At 54.0% G+C, this 21987-nt stretch overlaps 1 protein-coding gene across 4 annotated transcripts in view; it reads right to left on the bottom strand.

Annotated features, from left to right (window-relative positions):
• Nucleotides 1-21987, bottom strand: part of TRIOBP (TRIO and F-actin binding protein) — a gene marked incomplete at its 5' end in the record, with an annotated part of 58846 nt that overhangs the window by 34016 nt on the left and 2843 nt on the right. For 3 of the 4 annotated variants that reach the window (XM_082635130.1, XM_082635132.1, XM_082635133.1), the window contains 6 exons: nucleotides 298-1416; nucleotides 2113-2227; nucleotides 6547-8968; nucleotides 14254-14422; nucleotides 15887-16076; nucleotides 17578-17717. In XM_082635130.1, the coding sequence (XP_082491256.1) occupies nucleotides 298-1416; nucleotides 2113-2227; nucleotides 6547-8968; nucleotides 14254-14422; nucleotides 15887-16076; nucleotides 17578-17717 (4155 nt within the window). The remainder of the gene's footprint in view (nucleotides 1-297; nucleotides 1417-2112; nucleotides 2228-6546; nucleotides 8969-14253; nucleotides 14423-15886; nucleotides 16077-17577; nucleotides 17718-21987) is intronic. The other variant, XM_082635131.1, reaches the window with a different exon arrangement.

Genomic DNA, 21987 nt, shown 5'->3' with positions numbered 1-21987 from the left:
TGGGTGAGTGGCTTAACCTCTCTGTGTCTCAGTTTCCTTGCCTGTAAATAAGTAGTGCCTTTCTCATCAGACTGCTGTGGAGATTAAATGAGGAAAATACCATAAGACCTTCAGACCAAGGCTTAGTACACAGTAGATGCTCCAAAAAAAGTGCTCTCATTATCACTGTGCAGTTTGTGCTAGGGAAAGCTTTTGGTCCGGAGGATTGTGTGCAGGAGCTGAGGGCAGGCCTGTTGGGACACTTGTGTGGGGTGGCACTGACTTTCAGGCTGCCCCTCGGAAGTGAGACTGACTTACCTCCCATTGTAGCGAGCTGGGGCCCTCTGCAGGGCTCCTGCCCCTCAGCTGGCCTGTCTCCTCCAGACCAGCCATAGTTGAGGTCTCTGGTCCACTTGTCACTTTGGTCTTTGGCCACTGGGTGGAGATGCTGGCAGGGCTGGGCGGCTGGGCGGAGCTCTGGGGCCACTGCCCAGGGCTGTATCCATTGACCAGAGTAGCTCCTGCCCCTCCTTCAGACTGGGTGTGTTGCTCTGGCTCCAGCTCCAGAGTACCCTTCGTGCCTGGGGAAATTGTGCCCGGCCCACCCCAGTGTCCAGCCGAGTCCCGGCGGGGCAGCTGGGCCTGCAGGAGCTCCAGGAGGCCTTCCCAGTCCAGCCTCGGAAGAGCGGAGGCGAGCGTCGGCTCCCCTGAGTGGGTCCAGGCCCCCTCTCTGGGTGCCCCGAGGAGGCCCACCAGGTCCCTCCAGTCAAGCACGGGTTGCCTCTCAGGGCCATGCAGGTGTGGACAGGCTCCCTCAGCCCCCCAGCCCATGGCAGGGGATGTCTCAGGTCTCCGGGGTTTCAAGAACTCTCCTGGGCCTGCCCTGGAGTCCTCTGGGGGCCTCATAGGCTGGTGAGGACTGGACAGCTCCTGCAGGCTGCCCCAGCCCCGCTGAGCTGGCCTGTCAGGGGGCTCCCATGGCCCACCACTGGGGGGTTCCTCCCAGGCCTCTGCCTGCCCCCTGTGGGGCAGCTTCCAGCTCTCCTCAGACTCCCCGGGAGGGCCCCTCCATGTTTCCTCTGGGGCTCTGGCAGCCCCCCGCCTGGGCCCCCCAAGTCCTAGCCAGCCCCCCAGGCCTGGGCCCTCCTCCTGCCTGCCCCAGCCTCTCTCCAGGTGTCCGTGTGGGTCCCCGGATCCTGGCGGCCCCTCCTGACTCTGCCACCCTCCCAGAGGCTGTCTTGGGCCCGCCCGGCCACTTTCCAGAGGTCTCTCTGTCCGCTGCTCCCTCTCAGGAGTCCTGGCTGACGTCCTCGGGGGCGGCGAGGACCCCTGGAGCCGCCGTTCCCCCTCAGGCCGCCTCTCGGGGCTCCTGGGATGAGGGGGCTCTGCTCGGCTCCGCCGGGCCGGTTCTGCCTGCTTCGCGAGGGGCTTGGTTACCTGAGGATGAGGTGAGGGAGTGGGTGAGGCTCCAGGACCTTGACTGGGTGGTGTCTGTCTAGGAGGACAGGAAACTGGGGTCTTAGCCAGGCTTCAGGGAGTTGCAAGCTCTGTCCTCACAGCAGGCTGGATTAAAGCAGGTCAAAAAGTACCTAGGGTCTCTGGCTTCCCTCCCTGGGGGTGTCAGCCCTTCCCTCTCACCCACCTTCCTCAGTTCCAGAAAAAGATCTACAAACGGCTGCTCACTTTCCGGACTTCCCCCTCCCCCCCAAGATATTGATTCCAACCTGGGCTATCAGGTGCCGGAATTTCCACCACCAATACTCCATTCACTGGGTTGGGCCCTGCCATCTAAGAGTTTCTTTAAAAATACCGATCCCCACCCTGGAAGAGACAGCCCTTAGAGCTGGACTGACGTATGGGTAGGTTTTCCCTGAAAACGTCTCAAGATGGCAGGTGCCTAATGAAGGACAGGGACAGCATGGAAGGGCCATCTTCAAGATGGACTGATCGGGGTCTGGCTCAATTTTGCTGGCTCTTTGGGAGAGGGAGGAGCTGGACGCCCACGATTGGGACTCTGACCCTTTCGTAAAGAACCTCCCTTCCCAGGACCCTCGCCCAGCATCTGGGGGAGGGGAGAAGCTGTGGCTCACCCCTTGGGGGTGCAGGGGCCCCAGGCAGGCTGGCAGTGCTCACCTCCCTGCTGAGGGCAGGGCTGGACTGTCTTCGGAGAGGTTGGCTCTGAACTTGGCTGGGCCGCTGCGACCGCCCCTCATCCCGGGTCTGGAAGGCCCCCGGTGCCTCGGACTTCCTATGAGCAAACGCACCGCCCCTCTGAGGGCCCTTGGGACTGTCCCACTCCCGGCACCCCAGCTCCTCTACTGCCACCCCCAGTGGAAGAGACATAGCAGATCCAGGGACCCGCCACAAGCTCGTTGAAGGGCCTTAAGCGAGGGAGGATCCTTTCAGGGCCTCAGTTTCCCCTTCTGCAAAATGGGGATAGTCGACACTGCCCTATTCTACCTGCCTCATGGGGCTGTTGTGAAGATGAAATGAGAAAAGGGGTGGGCAAAGGTCAGGGAGCTCAGTCTTGGCCTTGACCGCCTCCTGTCTCACTCAGTACTTCCTTTCTGGCCGCCACCCCACTGGCAGCCCACAGTTCACCCTCAGACAAAGGCTAGACTGGTGCTCGTGGGAATTAAGATCTATTGAGCACCTACCGTGTCCCAGGCAGTGTGCATGCATCATAATGGCAAACATTTATGGAGCACTTCCTGTGTCCCAGGCACTTGTACTATCTCATTTCAACTTCTGCAATCCATGAGGTGGAGACAGGAGAGGCAGAATGTCATATGCCCCCATATTCCATTCTTTCTGCCCATTTTCTGTCCATATGGTAAATTTTGGACTTCCCAGGCCAACCTGTTTTTCCCCTCAGTACTAGCTGCAGCCATCTAGCTGTTGGTTAAAGAGCTCTTAGCAAGTTCAGAAGGAAGAAACATCCTCTTTTCCCCGCAACTCCAGAAAGGCCAACATAAAACCGTCCATGCAAATGTCATTTCTAAGACACCCAGACTTCAGGCATTGTTGCCACGTCTGACAAAGACAACCTCTAAGCTGTAGAAAGTCCCTAGTTCCAGCTAGTTGTCTTGCTTAGTAATTGTTAGCCACGGCTATTAATATTTAACGTGACATCTCTGTTGAAATGTAGGAACATCAAACAGAATCTGGGTACATCTCTCCCCTCCCCTGTGTAAGGGGGCCAAGACAAAAGACCTAACCACTCCACTGGATATTTAGGATATTTATTGCAAGAGGGTTTGAGAGTCAGACTTCATCTAAATTGACAAATGGAGCTGTGTCTCTGGTGGCTGAACCAAACCAGAAGCCTGGGAAAGATGACCAGGTGCTGACCTTGACCCAGCCAGCGAAACAGGAAGAAGAATCTCTCCTCGGGTCTGAGCCAGGACCCATACCCTGCAGTCTGCCTCCAGCTTGGGGACTAGGCTGAAACTCTACAGAGGCTTTAGAAAGTGAAACAATTAAGGGCTTGGACTTTGTTCTTGTCTTATGGCTTTTGCCAATGTTATTGGAATCAGATCCATAAACTAATTTGATCTTTTAGCCATTCTTAGCATTGGACTCACAGGAAACCAAAGTTCCCTGCTCTGGAGTAACTGTTTCTAAGTTTGACGGCTGCCTGATCAGGTTCAATTTTTAATCCAATTTGAAGCGAGAGAGTTTCCTTGCTCTGTGAGATCTGATGCCTTAGAGTGAATTTCCCTCAGAACCGGGGTGTAGGAGCCTCTGCGAAGCAAAAACCCCAGCGTTGACTAGGTGGGGAGGATAATGGCAGAAACTACTCTGTGCAGGGTGGGGAGGCAAACGTGCGTTCTCTTCCGAATGAATGCATTTTCCATATAAACTCCAGCTTGTTAAATGAGCATTCCTTCTGAGAAGGTTCCCCCCATGTGGAATGGAGAGAGGGGAGAGAAGAACTCAAGAAAATTCTGAGACTTCGACAGAGACCCAGCCTCCTGATGCTGAAGCAACAGTATTTCCTCAGGCCGCCTGTTCCTGAGGGTTGGTGTGGCTGCACCGAGGATGACAAAGAAGCTTGGATGGGCTCTTCCACCTCCAGAGGGTATTAAAGGACAATGGCCGTCAAGTCAGGTAAATTCCATGAAGGCTCTGTTTTGAATTCAAGATACTAGGAAATGCTTATATGATTCTACGACAAGAAATACCAAAGGCATCAAGAGGGCAGGAATGAAGATATCGAGCCAAAATTCCTAATGCTTTAATGTGATAGCCCTTTAAGAAAAAATTTCCAGCCTCAGTTAGAACAATGCTTGAGCAGCAGAGTAGATGCTCAATAAATACATGTTGAATGAATGAATGGGAGAAAATAAGAGTACAGCTCTATAGCCACCCACTCATAAATTTCAGTCTGTCCCTTAGAGATATTTAAATAGGTTTAAAAATTTTATCTTCAGAGGGCGAATGGTTTTCTACTTGGAAAAAATGCCATACAAGAGGGAAAATTTTAATTACTCAGTAGAGTCGTAAAACCTTGGTTAAAAGTAAATAATCTACTTCACCAAAATATATATGCTAAATATGCAATTTTTATATATCAATCATACCTCAATAAAGCTTTAAAAAAAAGGTAAATCTACTTCAAAGAGAGCAAAATAAAAAGTATCTGTGTAAAAACAATTAAACGATTAATAAAAGTATAAATATTCCAGACCTCTACTATAAACGCTTTCTCTCTCTAAAAGTTAATCACAGTAAGAAAAAAAAAAGGAGAGAAAATTTAACTTTGGTTCAAAGACCTGCTGAGTTATCAGGTAAGGTCAAAGGTATGCAAATTGACATCAGACCAAAAATAGTCATCATAAAAGGCCAAAGACAAAGGAGGTTTTCAGGGTAGTGAGACTATTCTGTGTGATACTCTGATGGTAAACACACGTCATTATACATTTGTCTGAACTCAGAATGTACATCACCATGAGTGAACCCTAATGTGAACTATGGACTTTGGGTGATAATGTGTCAGTGTAAGTTTATGGATTGTTAACAAGTGGACCACTCTGTGTGTGGGGGGGGGATGTTGATAGTGGGGTAGCTGTGCACATGTAGGAACAGGGCGTATACGGGAAATCTCTGTACTTTCCGCTCAATTTTGTTGTGAACCAAAAACTGCTCTAAAAAAACGAAAGTAAGGTTTCCCTGGTGGCGCAGTGGTTGAGAGTCCGCCTGCCAATGCAGGGGAGATGGGTTCGTTCCCCGGTCTGGGAAGATCCCACATGCCGCGGAGCGGCTGGGCCCGTGAGCCATGGCCGCTGGGCCTGCGCATCCGGAGCCTGTGCTCCGCAACGGGAGAGGCCACAACAGCGAGAGATCCACATACCGCAAAAAAACAAAAACAAAAACAAAAAACGAAAGTATTTTTTTTAAGAGGCCAAAGAAAGAATTACACTAACGCTGGAGACCACAAAGGTTGTCGCCTGGGTTTTAAATGGATAAAACTTACTGGAAAAGGAAATTTGAAGAATAAGAGATAAGGTTTCTCATGCAGATTCAAATCTAAGAGAAAATGTTGTCTAAGGGACAACAAAGAGAGGAATTGTGGATGCAAAATGTTACCCACTCCTTAGGGTGGTGGAAATGTTCTAAAATTACGTTTTGGTGATGGTTGTACACCTCAGCCTCAGTAAATATGCTATAATTTATTGAATTCTACACTGAAAGTTTTGAGACTTTCAGACCTATGTTTTGTTGTTCTCTTGAACTTAACGAATAGAATTTCAGCCCTGATCCTTAAAGACTCTGAGGCTGGAACTGCTGGAGAAAGAAATCTCAGCCGGATCTGGAGGAAATATTTCTCCTCCCCAAGACTGGGGAAAAGCAGACGTTCTGCTGGGTTGTAAACACCCACATGAATGGAGCCACTGACCAAGGAGACTTGTGGGATTCCTGGACTTCAGGTGCTGTCGCTGTGTCCCAGCAAAGGAACATTTAACCTCTATAAAAAGTCTGTCATCCTGTGGGTTCTCTTATTTAAAGTATGTGACTCTGGCCATACGTTTTAAATTGACATCTCTGTTTTCTGAAATGCATGGGACCTGTGAGTTTTCTTCTTTAAGGCAGAAAAAAATCTGGGACACTTTCTTCTCCCTCACATAAGGTGTAAAAAATAAATAAATAAACCTGTGACTCTGGATCAAACAAAGGGTTTGAGAATTTAACCTCATTTAAATTAATGTACTAATGTTCTAATTTTACAGATGAGGAAACTGAGGCTCAGGTAGGTTAAATCACTTTACCACATCACACCAGTTGGCGAATGGCGTTGACCCAGGATTTGAACTCAGCCTGCCTGACCCTGGTCTTCGCTCTTACCCACTAGGCTATGCACAATATCACTTAATTGCCAAAAACAACTCCTAAGGTGTGGAAACAGAGAGGTGAAGTGATTTGCCTAAGGTCACATAGCCAGTAAGCAGCAGGGCGGGGGTCTAAACCCTTTCCTGGTTTGGAACCTAAGCCTGTGAACCTTCCACCTGTCCTGCCGCCGCCGAGCCTCCGCCCCAGCCCACCTGGCTGCCCCGGCCCTGGGCTCACCTGCGCTCTTGCCCGAAGAGGCGCTCCACCTCTGCGCGGCCAGGGCTGCGGGTGCGGCCCCCGTTGCTGCACTGGGGCCCTGGCTCCCTCTGCGCCAGCCTCCTGGGTGGGGGCAGGTCGGCCAGCACGGTGTATTCCTCCCTCTCCAAGTTGTGCCTGGTCTCACCCGGGGGCGCTGAGCCCCGGGAGCCCCCCGAGCTGCCTGGTGGAGGTGAGGGTGCCAGGAGCGCTAGGTCACTGGGCGGGTGGCGGGGTGGAGAGGAGGCTCGAGGGGCATCCCGGTGCCCTATGCACACGTGAGGGGGCAGCGCTGGGGAGCCACGCAGAGAGTCGGTGGAGGGGGCCAGGCTCTCCATACTAGTCCCAGTGGGGTCCTGGAAGAAGAGGGAGGGCTCGGGGGCCTGGCGGGGCGGGGACGAGAAGGAGGGTGCATCGCGGTGCCCAATGATTACAGGGCTGGGGATGTGGAGGCGCTCGTGCAGAGAGTCATTGGAGGGGACAAGGCTCTCGGTGCTGGCCCTGGGGAGATCCTGGAACAAGAGGGAGGGCTCTGGGGCTTGGCGCGGCGGGGAGGAGGCCCGGGGTGCATCGCGGTACCCGATACACACAGATGGGGGGAACTGAGGCGGCTCGTGCTGGGGGGACTGGTTCTCAGCATCTGACGTGTCTGGGAGGAAGGGAAAGGGGTCAAATTGGGTGTGGCGGGGGGGTGAGGAAGCCCGAGGGGCATCCCGGTGTCCAATGCATACGGCTGGGGGCATATAGGGGGGGTCATGGTGGGGCGATTCACTCTCAGATGCGTGGGGGTCTGGGAAGAAGGGAAAGGGGTCATGCTGCAAATAGCGAGGAGGCGAGGAGGCTCGAGGGGCATCCCGGTGCCCAATGCACACAGCGCAGGGAGGCTGGGAGGGCTCCGGAGAGGTCTGGGGTGCACCGCGGGTAGCAGGGTGCAGAGGCGAGGAGGTCCGGGAGGCACTGTGGTGGCCTGAGGGGTGGGAGGAGGAAGTGGCCCGGGATGGTGAGTTGTGCTGGGTGGGGTTGGAGGAGGGCTGGGGTGAGTCACGCTGAGGTGGTCTGATGGGAGATGAGGTCTGAGGCCTGTCGCTTTGGGTTGGCCGGAGGGCAATGGATGCCCAGGGAACCTCACTTTGCTTGGAGCGAGATGGGGAAGAGGTTCGGGGGCCATCACCCTGGGTTGGCCGGAGGGGAAAGGAGGCCCATGGAATGTCTTTGTTAGTACGATGGGGAGAGGAATTCCTGGGATTGCTCCGCTGAGAGGAACGATGGGGAGAGGAAGGTCCGGGGTTGTCCCGCTGGGTGCAGCCCTGAGAGGAGGGGCTTCCGGGGTTTTCCCGCCGTGAGGAAGAGGATTTGGGATTGTCCCGTTGAGCACAAGAGGTTTTGGGGTTGTCCCTTTGGGTAGAAGAGGTCCTGGGAGTGTTCTGTTGAATACAAGAAGGTCTGGGGTTGTCCCGCTGGGGAGTACAAGCAGGGACAGGAGCTTGAGGGCTGTCCTGTTGGGTAGAAGAGGCTCTGGAGTTGTCTTGCTGGGTGGCTCTGGGGGGAAAGGAAACTTGAGGATTATTTCGTTGGGTGGACGAGGTTCTGGGGCTGTCCCGTTGGGCGACTCTTGAGGGAGAGGATGCTCTGGGGGTGTTCCGCTGTGTGGAAGAGGTCTTGGGGATGTCCGGTTGGGTGGACGAGGTTCTGGGGTTGTCCCGTTGGGCGACTCTTGAGGGAGAGGATGCTCTGGGGGTGTTCCGCTGTGTGGAAGAGGTCTTGGGGGTGTCCTGTTGGGTGGACGAGGTTCTGGGGTTGTCCCGTTGGGCGACTCTTGAGGGAGAGGATGCTCTGGGGGTGTTCCGCTGTGTGGAAGAGGTCTTGGGGGTGTCCTGTTGGGTGGACGAGGTTCTAGGGTTGTCCCGTTGGGCGATTCTTGAGGGAGAGGATGCTCTGGGGGTGTTCCGCTGTGTGGAAGAGGTCTTGGGGGTGTCCTGTTGGGTGGACGAGGTTCTGGGGTTGTCCCGTTGGGCGACTCTTGAGGGAGAGGATGCTCTGGGGGTGTTCCGCTGTGTGGAAGAGGTCCTGGGGGTGTCCTGCTGGGTGGACGAGGTTCTGGGGTTGTCCCGTTGGGTAATTCGGTGGGGAGAGGAGGCTCTCGGGGTGTCCTGCTGGGTGGACGAGGTTCTGGGGTTGTCCCGTTGGGCAATTCGTGGGGGAGAGGAGGCTCGGGAGGTATCAAGTTGTGTGGAAGCAGAGCGATGGAGAGAGGAAGCCTGGGGGGTGGCACTTCGAGGACCGCTCTGTGGTGTCACGGGAGAGGCCGGGGTCAGCACTGACCGGTGCCGCTCCAAGAAGTACCCGCTTTCTCCCCGGAGCTTCGCCCAGTGCTGTCCGGCGCTTCGGTTCCCACCACCAGAGCCTAGAGAGAGAAGAGGCAGGTTCAAGGTAAGGGCAGAGGTCTAGGCAGCTCCCACAGCCTACCTTTCTTTGTCCCCTGGGACAGATGATTGGGGCAGACCCCACACTGTCTCCTTAGAGGACCCACTGTCCCTATCACACAACTCCACCCCTCTGAGCAACAGATTGGAGGAGGGCTTAGATGCCGCTCTCAAGCTGAGGTCAGGAATTTGAAAATGAAAACCCGGATGACTCAGTCAAAGTAGGATGGGCTCCAGAGCTGAAGGTCACATAGTCTGGGGGTCCACGAACAAGTCAGAAAAGAGGCAAACTCGTAAAGAGCAGTTTTGAAAATAGTCTGTGAGGGACTTCCCTGGCCGTCCAGTGGTTAAGACTTCGCCTTCCAATGCAGCGGGTGCAGGTTCAATCCCTGGTCGGGGAGCTAAGATCCCACATGCCTTGTGGCCAAAAAACCAAAACATAAAACGGAAGCAATGTTATAACAAATTCAATAAAGACTTTAAAAATAGTCCACATTGTTCTTCCCTGGTGGCACAGTGGTTGGGAGTCCGCCTGCCGATGCAGGGGACACGGGTTCGTGCCCCGGTCCGGGAAGATCCTGCATGCTGCGGAGCGGCTGGGCCTGTGAGCCATGGCTGCTGAGCCTGCGCGTCCGGAGCCTGTGCTCCGCAACGGGAGAGGCCACAACAGTGAGAGGCCCGCGTACCACAAAAAAAAAAAAAAAAAAAGTCCACATAAAAAAATCTTTAAAAAAAAAAGAAAGAAAGAAGAAGAAAATAGCCTGTGTGACTCCTGAGAGGGAGAGCTAGATCGAATAGCAGCTACCAACAAATTTTCATTTCTGTTCTACTTCCTGCAATTGGATTCCGAGAAATTCCCCCCTCTCTTCCAGTGAGACTTGTGTGATCACTCTAAAAATTTCCTTTCGTGAACCAGCAGCATTGGCCTCACCCGAGGTTTTGCTAAGAAATGCAGAATCTCGGGTGCACCCTGGGTACACTGCATCAGAATCACATTTTAATAAGATTCACAGGTGATTTGCATGCACGTTACAGTTTAAGAAGCCCTGATCTAAGGGATTCATGTAACTTCGCTAACCAGTGACCCCCTCACAACTCCCATCCCCATGAAGGGGCCTCCATGATCATGGTGTCACCCTACACCCCCCTCAGTCCATTGGTCACCAAGCATGTGGTGGCCACCAGCTGTGTGCATGTCCCTGGGCTGGTACTTCAGGAGAGAAGTAACGGGTATTGTGGCCTTGTCTTGAAGGAACCACGACTGCCTTCATTAAAGGCCGCACTTAAGAGTCCCTCTTCTCTGGGGAGTTGCCTGGTGGCCTAGTGGTTGGGATTCTGCACTTTCACTGCCTTGGCCCAGGGCTCAGTCCCTGGTGGGGGAACTGAGATCCCACAAGCCACGCAATGCAGCCAAAAAACCAAAAATTGGAAACCCTCTTCTCACACTTTGAAACCTCTGCCTCCTCCAAACTCTCTGAGCTGGTGTCACTGAATTCTGAGTTTCCAGCACCCATCAAGGAACTGGAACCACGCACACAGCGGCACTTAAAATTTGGGCTGTTGGGAATTCTCTGGAGGTCCAGGGGTTGGGACTCGGCGCTTTCACTGCCGAGACCGGGATCTAGGATCTCGCAAGACGGCGATTCGGCCAAAAAAAAAACTTGCCTTGTGGTTGCCTGATGGTCTGATGCCCCACGACGTTCCAAATCTGCACGTTCCTCTCATCCACCTCTTCCCACCTCCCCGCTCTCAGCCACCCTCCTTTCTCACCTGGATGGTTGCAATAGCCCCCCAACAATGTGCACTCTGGGCCCAAGGTCATCACCCATCCAGGGAGATCCCTGCCAAAAGCAAATCTAGCTAGATCACCCCTGCTTACAAGGAGAAACGAAACGCTGTCACAGATGGGAGAAAACTGGAAGACATGGTAACTAAACGCAGTGTGGGATCCTGGATTGGATCCTGCAACATAAACGGGACATTTGGGGAAAAACGGTGAAATCCAAAGAAAGTCTGCAGTTTAGTTAGCAGTATTGTTATCAGTGTTAATTTCTTAATTTTGATAATTGGGTTATGGTTATGTAAGATGTCAACACTGGGAAAACCCAGGCAAGGGGTATAATGGAAACTCTATACTATCCTTGCAACTCTTCTAAAAGATTAAAAAAAAATGCAAAAACTTCAGGGGCTCCCATCTGCACTTGGAATAAAATCCAGGCATTTCCCATGTCTGGCAAGGCTCTGCCTGCCCCCACCGGCCTCCCAGCTCCCTGTGGGTAGAGGCCTCGCCTTCTTGTTTACTACTGTGTCTACTGGGCTTAGGAAAGTGTCTAGCACACCATAAGTGAGCAATAATATCGTGCCATCACCTTCCAGCTCTGAGTTGCGCCTCGTCCTGGAGTCTTCCCACCCTTTGAGCATGTGCACTGGCTGACATGGCATTTACCACTACTCCCAGTGGCTCACAGCTGGGTCAGCACCCCCAGCCCCAGTTTCTTCCCTTTCCCACCCATCACAAGCATCCCTTGGAGCCTGGCCCACCCAGGATCTGACTTCATTCCTGCAGCCCCCTTAGTGAGCACACAGGGCAGGCTATGCAGATGTTGTAGGGCATCTGTGTTTTGTCCCTCAGCTAGCCAGGCTCGGCACAGCCTGCCCCACGGAGTGTGTCTGCAAACTGAGAGGTGCCCCGAGAGGGATGTCAAGGCATTCCCAACATCTTGGACTTGGCTAATTCCCCCCAGGCCTTGGCCTCCTGCTGCAATTTGGGAACCTGCCGCCAGGTGGACAGTGGTGACTGCCTTTGATCAAGCAGGTCACATAGTGAGGGTCCCCCCACCCCACGGCCCTTGTGTTTAAGAGCAAGAAAGCAGGGATTTAGTACAAAATCCCACCACCTCTCAGGCCATTCACACTGGGGAGGCACTTCTTCCCATACACGCTCTCCCCAGGACCTGATAGGGCAGGGCAGTGGAGGCTGGGGTGCTGCCAAGATCTGATGAATGTTTTTAAAGGATGGCTCAGCTCCTGGGGGCAGAATGGACTAAAGGGGCCTGGCAGAGACAGGAGATCTGAAGGCGCTGTGGCAATAACCCCTGGTTTGGTCAGGGAGCAGTGGTAAAGATGGTAAAAAGGAGACATATTTGGGGTGTGTTTTGGGGGTGCTGACCAGAATTGCTGCTGATTGGATATAAAGGGTGAGGCAGGAGGAATCAGGATAACACGAGATTTGGGGACTGAGCCTCCGGGTGGGTGGAGACACAACAGATTGGAGGAAGGAACAGGTTGCTAGCGGCTCCCAACACCGCTCTCCTCTGCACCCCCTTCTCCTACACGCCACATGCTCCTATCACCCCATCTTTCTTCTCTCCTCGAACCTGCCGCCTCTGCCCGCTCCTTAAGGCTCTGCACTGGCTCTTCCTTCTGTTTCTGAACTTAGATCTCAGCTATAATGTCGCCTCCCCAGAGAGGCCCTCCCTGTCCACTGGCCACTTGCTCTCACAGCCTGCTGTCTAACTGTCCAAGAATCAGTTCCCACTCCCTTGGACTTGGAAAAGATGCCATGTCCTCCCCCGTGCAACACATGGGGGCACCTAGCCAGTTTGCCCCATGCTGGGATGCTGAGCGGCCACTTGGTTAAGGCGGTGTCTGCCAGATCTTCCCATCCTAAGGGTGCCTTTTCCCTCTGTAATCCATACGTAATCTGAGGGGCGATACTCTGAGACCGTGTGAATATACTGTTCCCCGACAACCCTTCACCTGGGAATTTAGCATCAGCCGGTGATTCATGCCTAAACCAGTTCTCACTACAGTGGCTGCAACAGTCTCTTAAACTGCAAAAGTCTCCTCTGCCTCGCCCTGCTTCAATTCATCTTTCACACCTTGCCCTAGTGAAATTCTTAAGGCACAGGACCAATTACATCACTCCCCTTCGCAAAAACCTCCTGTGGCTCCCTGCTACTTACAAAAGAAAGTCCAGACTCCTTGGCTAGACTCTTGAGGCCCTGCATGGTCTGGCCCAACTATATACCACCATCTCTGCTAAAGCTGTGCATACCAGGATACTCCCTTTTCACACCTCCATGCCTTTACCCAGCTGTTTCCTCAGCTACAGTGCCACGTCCAAAAGGTGTTCCTCTGAGTAGTCCTTCCTTGGCTGGAATGAAGCTCTTTCTCCCCGGACCCCGGACCCACCCCGACCCTCACCCCCAGCCCTTCTCACAACCCCGCACAGCTGTTTCTGCCCTTCCTCTGTCCTGAGCTGCTGTTTGTCATCTCCCATCTGTTTGCTTTACTAGATGATGAGCTTTTCGGGGCAGGGACCATGTCTGTCTCCTCCTGAAGGCCCAAGGTATCCAGCATCAGGTCTTACACATGGTTACTGCTCATGTGTTTGATGATTGAATGCTACAGGAGTCGTAGGAAGCCAAGACTGCCTCCTGGGGTTAAGACATGGTTGTCCCACCCCACATCTCCAAATCCTGATGATGCTGAAGACACAGACCAGGAGGCAACACAGTGCAGTAGTGATGGAGGGCCCAAACTTTGGGGGTCCAGCATCCTGGGTTCACATACCAGCGAGACGCTGACCAGTGTCATGGGCATCTGTGGGCTTGGCCTGACCAGCAGCCTTCTGCCTTTCTCTGGAAACAACACCTCCTTGATTTCCTTTGGGCCACCTCCTCTCTTCCACTCTCAGACCATGAAGTTTGAACAGGGGGTTGATCCCATCCCTGATCTCCAGTTTGGGCACATGACTCATGCTGGGTCCCAGGGAGAACCCTTCGTGGGACTTTAGCTATATCTACAGGGAAGACTGTGCCCGCTTACTGTGGGAATTGAAAATTAGGTAGGATACAGCCTGATACCGCTGCTACGCATCCTGCCACCATCAGGGGAGGATCTGAGAATGAAGCCAACACAGAAGAAAGAGCAGAGACCAGATTTCTGATGCCATTTGCACACCTGGATCCAGCCATGCCCGAAGGCATTCCTCTAGACTTTTACTCGGCCAGTTTCCATCACTTGCAGCCTGAAGATCCTGACCCACCAGTTGTAAGATGATGTATTTAAAGCAGATTGCATGGCACACTGTCTGCTCCATAATTATATGGGGACTGTTACTGTTATTAAGACTCAAGCTGTCAAAGTAAGATGTATCCAGGGGCCCACGTGGCCAGAGAAATGGTTATCTGGTTCCCAGGCCCCTGGCCATCACCACACTTGTGGTCACAGGGACCAAGCTGGCCTGGCAGAAGGTACTCACCCTCCTTTCTCTGGCCTGCAGTGTCTCCTCCTACAGGGGACCGGGTGAGGAGAGGAGGAGCCCTTCGGGCACTGTCAGCCCTTGGCCCCTCCTGTGGCTTCCGTGGGATCATCACGGTGAACTTGTCCCCACTGGGGGCCTCCTCTTGCCTCTCAACAGTGTCCCAGTCCTGCCAGGGAAGGGGAGGAGAAAGCCTGTTTGGAGAGCAAGGAGAGAGAGCCCAGGGCCTGCACTCCCAGCATGAGATGGACAGATGGAAGGGAAGGGAATTGACGTTGCAAGAGCACCTGCTGTATGCTCAGGACTGTGCTGGGCCCTTTGAAGGTGTGAACTCAGCGAATGTTCAATCAACCCTGTGCAGCAGGTATGTCCCTTGGTGCTAAGAACTTGCCCAAAGTCACACAGCTGGGAAATGGTTTATATGGGAGGGGACTTGAACCCAGGGTAGTCAGACTCCGTGTGGTAGGAGGGCCTTCGAATAGCGGCCCCTGCCCCAGAGACACCCCCAGGATCCAGAGAGAAGTAGGTGAGTTCAAAGTCTAGCCCCAGGGGCTTTCCTGGTGGCGCAGTGGTTAAGAATCCTCCTGCCAATGCAAGGGACACGGGTTTGAGCCCTGGTCCGGGAAGATTCCACATGCCGCGGAGCAACTAAGCCCATGCACCACAACTACTGAACCCGCATGCCACAACTACTGAAGCCCACGCACCTAGAGCCTGTGCTCCGCAACAAGAGAAGCCACAGCAATGAGAAGCCCGCGCACCACATTGAAGAGTAGCCCCCGTTCACCAAAACTAGAGAAAGCCTGTGCGCAGCAACAAAGACCCAGTGCAGCCGAAAATAAATAAATAAATAAATTTATAATAACAAAAAAAAACCCCAAAGTCTAGCCCCACCACTTCCCAGATGTGTGGCCTCAAGTAAGTCACTTCCCTTCTCTGAGCCTCAGATTTCTTGCCCCAAAACAGGGACATAAAATTCTCCACCTCAGAGTGGGGTGGTGAGCCTTCCTGAGACAATGCCTGCAGGGCTGGGTTGTTTTATTCTGAGTCTTATCACTTCCCCCTGGGGTCTCCTGGATAGCCTGCCTCTTCTGTCCCGGAACAACCCTTTGAGGGTCGCATGTCCCAAGAAGTTCCCCTGAGTCTCCTCTTCTCCTGGCTAAATAGCCCCCGCCCTTGCCAGGCCCCACAGCCTGCTCCCTTTCCTCTGACCCTCAGAGATCTATGCCAGGGCTGGTCATGGGGCTGAGCAGTGTGTGACCAGGGCAGGGCCTAGGTCCAGTCCCACTCTTGATCTGGATACCACACCCAACATCCCGGCCCTCCGTGAACTGAGAGTTTTTGGTGGCTGGAGCCCGTTGATGATTCATGGGGAGCTCACTGTCAACTGAAACACCTGCTTCCATCTTTTCATAGCCAGACCCTCAGCCCCCTGGGCTGGCCCTGCAGAGCCCCCGGCCCCTCCCAGGTGCACGGTCTGGGGCAGCCCAACATGCTGGCTAAGGCTCCAGAGGACCTCGGCTCCGTTCCCTGTTGTGAGAGGCTCAGCCCCGTCTGGGGGTTTGTGTGGGACCCCAGGGCTGGCCCAGGGGCAGACACCTGCTCTTGCCCTGGCCTCCCGCCCCCCTCTCACCACGGAGGACGAGTCGCTGGTATCATCAGGGGCTTCGCAGTCAGGGCTGGAGCTGGTGCCAGAGTCAGCGCTCTCGTTGAAGCTGCCGCACAGGGAGGAGGCCAGGCCCTCTAGGTAGGGTGCTGCCTCGGGTTCCTGGCTCCTGGGGGTGGCTGTGAGGCCCTCTGCAGGGAGCCCTGCTGATGGGCCCCTGGGAGAGGAGACAGACCGTGACTTTTTCCCTCAAAGTGATGGGAATTAAGGAGTAACACCCTACCACCACCCAGGTGCACACACACCTCACTTTTGAGTGGAGGAGGGAGCTAACACTGAGGGCTGCCTGTGCTCTGCCCTTCACGTGGGCTGCCTCGTTTAGCTCCAACAGCCTCCCTTCGAAGTGAGTGTAAAGATTCCCATTTTACAGATGAAGAAACTGAGGCTCAGAGAGGTCAAGGGACTGGCCAAGGTCACAGAGCTAGGAAAAGGCAAAGATGCACTGTGAACCAGGGCTGTGGCCTCAGCCCCCACCATGTTACTGGAGCAGGAGAGAGGACCCCAAGCTCAGTAAGACTAAGACAGAATCATGCTGGGCTAATAGGGGGCTTTGAGAGGGAGCAGGGCTCCAGGGGCAGTGACAGGGCCACCGGTCTGAACGCCAAGGGAGGGAGCTGTAGAGAAAGCCCTGCTTTAAAGAAGCCAGTAGGTTAGAGCTGGCAGTATCCCCAAAAAGTGACCCACAATGGACACCAAGGGGGGAAAGTGGTGGGGAGGTGTGATGAACTGGGAGATCAGGATTGATGTATATACACAAATATGTATAAAATGGATAACTAATAAGAACCTGCTGTATAAAAAATAAATAAAATTCTAAAATTAAAAAAAAAAAAGAGTGACCCACAAATTGGCCTATGAGACAGAAATGAGTGATGACCCTTAAAAGAGGTCTGTGGTCAAATAAGTTTGAGACATATTACACTCTTCTCCTACCTTCCCCACCCAAAAGCACAGTGCATGCTAGCAAACTAAAAGCTCTGACAAGTCGTGCAAAAACGATATTTAAATTTGTTTATACCAGACTTTCTGAAACATATTTGATGGCAGAGCTGTTTTTTGTTTTTTTAAAATAATGCCTACCTATGAGGAACACATGTTCGCAAAACAATGCTGATTTGATTCAATCCCTCTTCTTTCTTAAACAGGGAAACTGAGGTATAAAAAGAGGGAATAACCTGCCCAAGGTCCCACAACCCATCAGGGAAGGAGCTGAAGCTGGAACCCAGGTTTCTAGACCCTCAGCCATGCCCTCCTAAGGCACCATGGCCCCAAAGAGGGACTTCGGTCCAACTCAGGCGCCGGGGTGGAGGGAATTCCAGAGCCTAGGGGTGGTGCATGGTCAGGTAGGTGGGTGATAAAAAGCACCCCTGGGTGCTGAGACTGTTTAATCTTTTAAAGCTGTGCAAAGGGAACCAGGAAATGTGAGTGGGCTGTGGGCCATGCCCACTGCAGGGTGGGTGCACAGCTGCTCCATCCCCTGAGCTAGGGCCCATGGAACATGCCCACTGCTGCCTGTACCCAGGCCGAGTGGACTGACCATGTGACCCACGCCAGCAGCCATCACAGATGGAGGCTGCCATCATGAAGGGGTGTGGGGTGGGATGGGTGAGGGCATCCAACCCCGGGAACCCCTCCTCAGGCCCCAGGGTTCTACCCACCTCTCAGGCCCTGGCCCAAGGCCTGAACCCACCACAGACTGGCAGTTGGAGGTCGAGGCACCGAGCGGGTCCTCAGGGGCGGCCGGGCGGCGGGGCAGGTCGCAGTAGGGCGCCTCAGCACTTGGAGGGCTCCCGGGCTCCTGAGACAGAGTTGGAGAGGAGGCAGCTCGTCACCCACGTGGGGGCTCCCCTCCCCCTGTGCAGCCCCTCCCCCCACCAGGCGGTGTGGAAGAGTCTCCAGACAGCTCCTCCTGGGATCTCCACTTCTCAGGGAGAGCTGTCCATCAGACTGCAAGTGCTCCTTGGGACCCAAGCTGGGGGCTGGCAGAGGTACAGGGTATGTGCATGCGCACATGTCTACAGGTATGTGTTCGTATAAATTCCTGCGTGTGTGCAATTATGCGCATGTGCACGCATGTGTATGCATGTCTGGTGGGTACACTGATGCGTCTGTTTGCATAAGTGCATGTACGTTTATTTAGATGTGTTTATAAACACACGCATTAGCATACCCACCTGACTTGTGTACACAAGCAAGCACGTGTGTGTCGGCACATATGTATGAGTATGTGCCTGAGGATGTGAAGTGCACGAAAGGATCCAAAAGGGTCTTCTATCACCACCAGAACACAAGGATGAGGAGGGAGAGGGAGGATTAAGCTAGCCCGGAGAATGAAGGAAAATGTCTGAGGCAGGAAGAGGTAGTCTGAGGGAGGAGGAGATGGGAAGGAAGACCTTGGAGAAAAGGAGAGATGTGCGCTCCTAAAGGAGGGCCAGGGGGCTCCAGGGCTGGAAGGTCAAGGCTCCAGGGGTTGGGGGCAGGGCCCCTGAGCTGACTGAGGGTTTCTCTCTCCCTCCTGCCCTGAGCAGGGCCACACCTGCGAAGGCTGGTGCTGGGCTCACCCGGGGGGAATGGCTGCTCGCCCGCGGGAAGGCCCCCCCATTCCTCCTCACCTCCCAGGGTGGCAGGGCCCTCCCTCCGGTGAGGGGGACAGCGGCCACGGCACCCTGCACCCCGCCTCCTCTCAGATTACCTGGGCGGCGGGCTCCGGCAGTGGCGGCTGGCGGCTGTCAGCACCCTCGTCCCCGGGGGGCTCCAACTCAGGCCCCCACGCTGCTGCCCTCCCAGGCCCCGACTCTGGGCCGAGGCGGCGGCAGCCGAGGCAGTGGAAACCTTAGAGGGGCCGGCTGCGGGAGCAGGGGCCCCTCATTACTGTTTCATAAGCCGGGGCCCAGCCAAGAACAATGCAGGACATGAAACCGCAGGAACCCGATCCTCGCGGCTCACCTGAGAGCAGGGCCGGGCGGGGGCCTGGGCATGGGCTCCCTGGGGACCTTGGAGCCCAGAACCGGGGTGGAGGCCACAGCCTGGCCGCAGCCCTGGGGTGGGCACAGAGTCTCCGGGTTCCAAGAAGGCCGCCACTCTGGGACCTGGGCAGTGCCAAGGAGTGGGGCTGGGGTGTCTGCCGCGCCATCCAAGCCAGAGAAGGAAGGCCCATCTGGATTCAGTTTCGCCCCCTGCCCGGGAGCCAGATTCTGATCAGCGCTCCATAGCGGGAGGTGTCAGATCTGCAGCCCGGCCTGGCGCCTTGGCTACCCTGGGGACCTTGCCGCGTGAATGAGGAGGGAGCGGCACTCTGGGCATCATCAAGGGGTCCCAGCCCAGCTGGGCCCAGCAGGAGCCCCAGCCTGTCGTGGTACCTCCTCCCTGCTTTCACCTCCAGCCCCCGTCACTACCCACCATCCACACGAGTAGGCCCAGCAACTAATCCCCAGCTCTGATTTCCTGTCTGGCGGGTCAGCACGGGCTCTGGCCTCAGACAGTCATCAAGCCCAATCCTGGCGCCTCCACTTCCCAGCTGGGTGACCTCAGCCCAGTGACTTCCCTCTCTGAGCCTCGTTTCCTCATCTACAAAACGGAGGTGATTAATGGACCCACTCCCTAGGGGTGTTATGAGAATTAAATGAGTTAATATGAGTAAAAGGGCTTAGAACACCACCAGGTCTGTACATCTTAAATATAATAAATAATGTAAAAACATTCAATAGAATTTTATTAGTGTTAAATCAATAAAATGTTAAATACACTTAAGAATAGATGCATTGAAAAGGAATGTGTGGGGCCTGGCATACAGCAAGACCCTCCCCCCTCCATCCAGAACCTGGCCATGACCTGGTCAAGGTTGTGTGATTTCCAGGGATAAACCCTCCTCACACCTCCCAGCCTGGGAGACTCAGCTGAGAGCAGAGCAGAGATGCATCCAGAGCCCAGGATCATAGAGGAGCTGGAGCAAGCTTCTGGGAAAGGTTTGCTCTGTGACCTGGGGCCCTTTCTGCATTTTCTTTCTTTCTTATTTTTTCCTTTTTTAATATATTTATTTATTTATTTATTTTTGGCTGCATTGGGTCTTCGTTGCTGTGCGCGGGCTTTCTCTAGTTGCAGTGAGCAGGGGCTACTCTTCAATGCGGTGCACAGGCTTCTCATTGCGGTGGCTTCTCTTGTGGAGCGTGGGCTCTAGGCGCACAGGCTTCAGTAGTTGTGGCACATGGGCTCAGTAGTTGTGGCTCACGGGCTTAGTTGCTCCACGGCATGTGGGATCTTCCCAGACCAGGGCTCGAACCCATTTCCCCTGCATCGGCAGGCGGATTCTTAACCACTGCACCACCAGGGAAGTCCCTGCATTTTCTAACATAGGTGAAGATGTCAGAACTGGCTCTAGCCCCAGGTGATACCTTTATCAGGCCCCTCAGGGATGAGTGTGTGCTGGAGTGTAATTAAGGATCTGGCTGGGGGGATTTTTTTTTTTTTTTTTGCGGTACACGGGCCTCTCACTGTTGTGGCCTCTCCCGTTGTGGAGCATAGGCTCCGGACGCGCAGGCTCAGCGGCCATGGCTCACGGGCCCAGCCGCTCCGCGGCGTGTGGGATCTTCCCGGACCGGGGCACGAACCCGTGTCCCCTGCATCGGCAGGTGGACTCTCAACCACTGCGCCACCAGGGAAGCCCGGGTATGCTTTTTTAACACACAGATTTTGGGACTCTACGTGTTTGAAACTGCTCATCCATGAGCAGGACTTTCATGAGCGCCAGATCCTGATGACTTGAAAGCCTCCATCTCCTGCAGAGGTCTGGCTCCTGAGCTCCTCATATTAAGTAAACTCCTCTCATCTCCAGTGCATCCCCCAGGCACCTCCCACTCACCACCCCAAACAACTCCAAACGGGCCTCCCATTCCAAGAACCCTGCCACAGAAAATAACACAGCAGTCAGCCATGTTCCAGCCCCTCCACGTTACTCAGTTACCAAATCCTTTAGATTCTCCTATTCAGTTAGTTCTGAAATGTGTCCTTTGTCTCCATCTCAAAATCTCCAGCATCAGGGACTTCCCTGGTGCTCCAGTGGTTAAGACTCCATGCTTCCAATGCACGGGGCCTGGGTTCAATCCCTGGTTGGGGAACTAAAATCCCACATACCGCAACTAAGCCCGCGCACCACAACTAGAGAAGCCCGCGTGCCGCAATGAAGACCCAGTGCAGCCAAAATAAAATTAATTAAAAAAAAAGTCTCTGTCACTTCTGATATGAGTAACTGCACTTTTTCCTCATTGGTTACCTTGTTCCCTCTCACTCCCTGCTGTCCATTCTCTGTCCTGCAGTCAGAGTGACTTTTGAAAATGCAAATCTGATCACATCACTCCCCTGTTTAAAATCTTTAGTGGCTCCCCATGCCTCTCAGGAAAAAGTCCAAGGTTCTCAGCACGTCCACAAGTCCCCACAGCCCGGTGAGACCCAGCCCCCACCCCATTCTCCATCCTTGGCTTCTCTCCACCCTCCAGTGTGCCTCCTCCTTTCTGCCTCAGGGGCTTTGCACTTACTGTTCCCTTCCTCTCCTCTTACCCCAACTTCACTGGCGATGCCCTCATAGCCCTTACCAAGCAGCTAAAGTATCATTTCCTTGGAGAAACATTCCCCGAATGCCCTATCACTTACCCTCATGCCACTTGCTGTTCCTTTACAACATTTATCACAACCATGATTAAAAAATTATTTGCATGATTACTTTCTTAGTCTCCATTTCTCTTGCTAGACTACAAGCGCATGAACCAGGAACTGTGTCTGCTCTATTTGTCACTGTTTCCCCAATATCTAGCATAATGCCTGGCACATTTTAAGCACCGATTCAATATATGTGAACACATGAGCTGGCCCAAGGTCTCAGCTGGGAAGTGGTGGGACTGAGACTAGAACCCAGACCTGTCTGAATCCAAGCTTCTCCTCCTGTTCCAGGCTTGCCATCTCCCCACCCATCGGGAGAAGGTCATTTGCAATGGGAGATGGACTCATAGGGATTTCAGGCAACTGCTCCCTGAACTTGGGGGTGAGGGTAGGGGAGCTGTTTTTGGAGGTATCAG

The sequence above is a fragment of the Mesoplodon mirus genome (genome assembly GCF_964341445.2).
Source record: "Mesoplodon mirus genome assembly, chromosome: 11".
NCBI classification, from domain to species: Eukaryota; Metazoa; Chordata; class Mammalia; order Artiodactyla; family Ziphiidae; genus Mesoplodon; species Mesoplodon mirus.
This window is presented reverse-complemented; position numbering and strand designations above follow the sequence as displayed.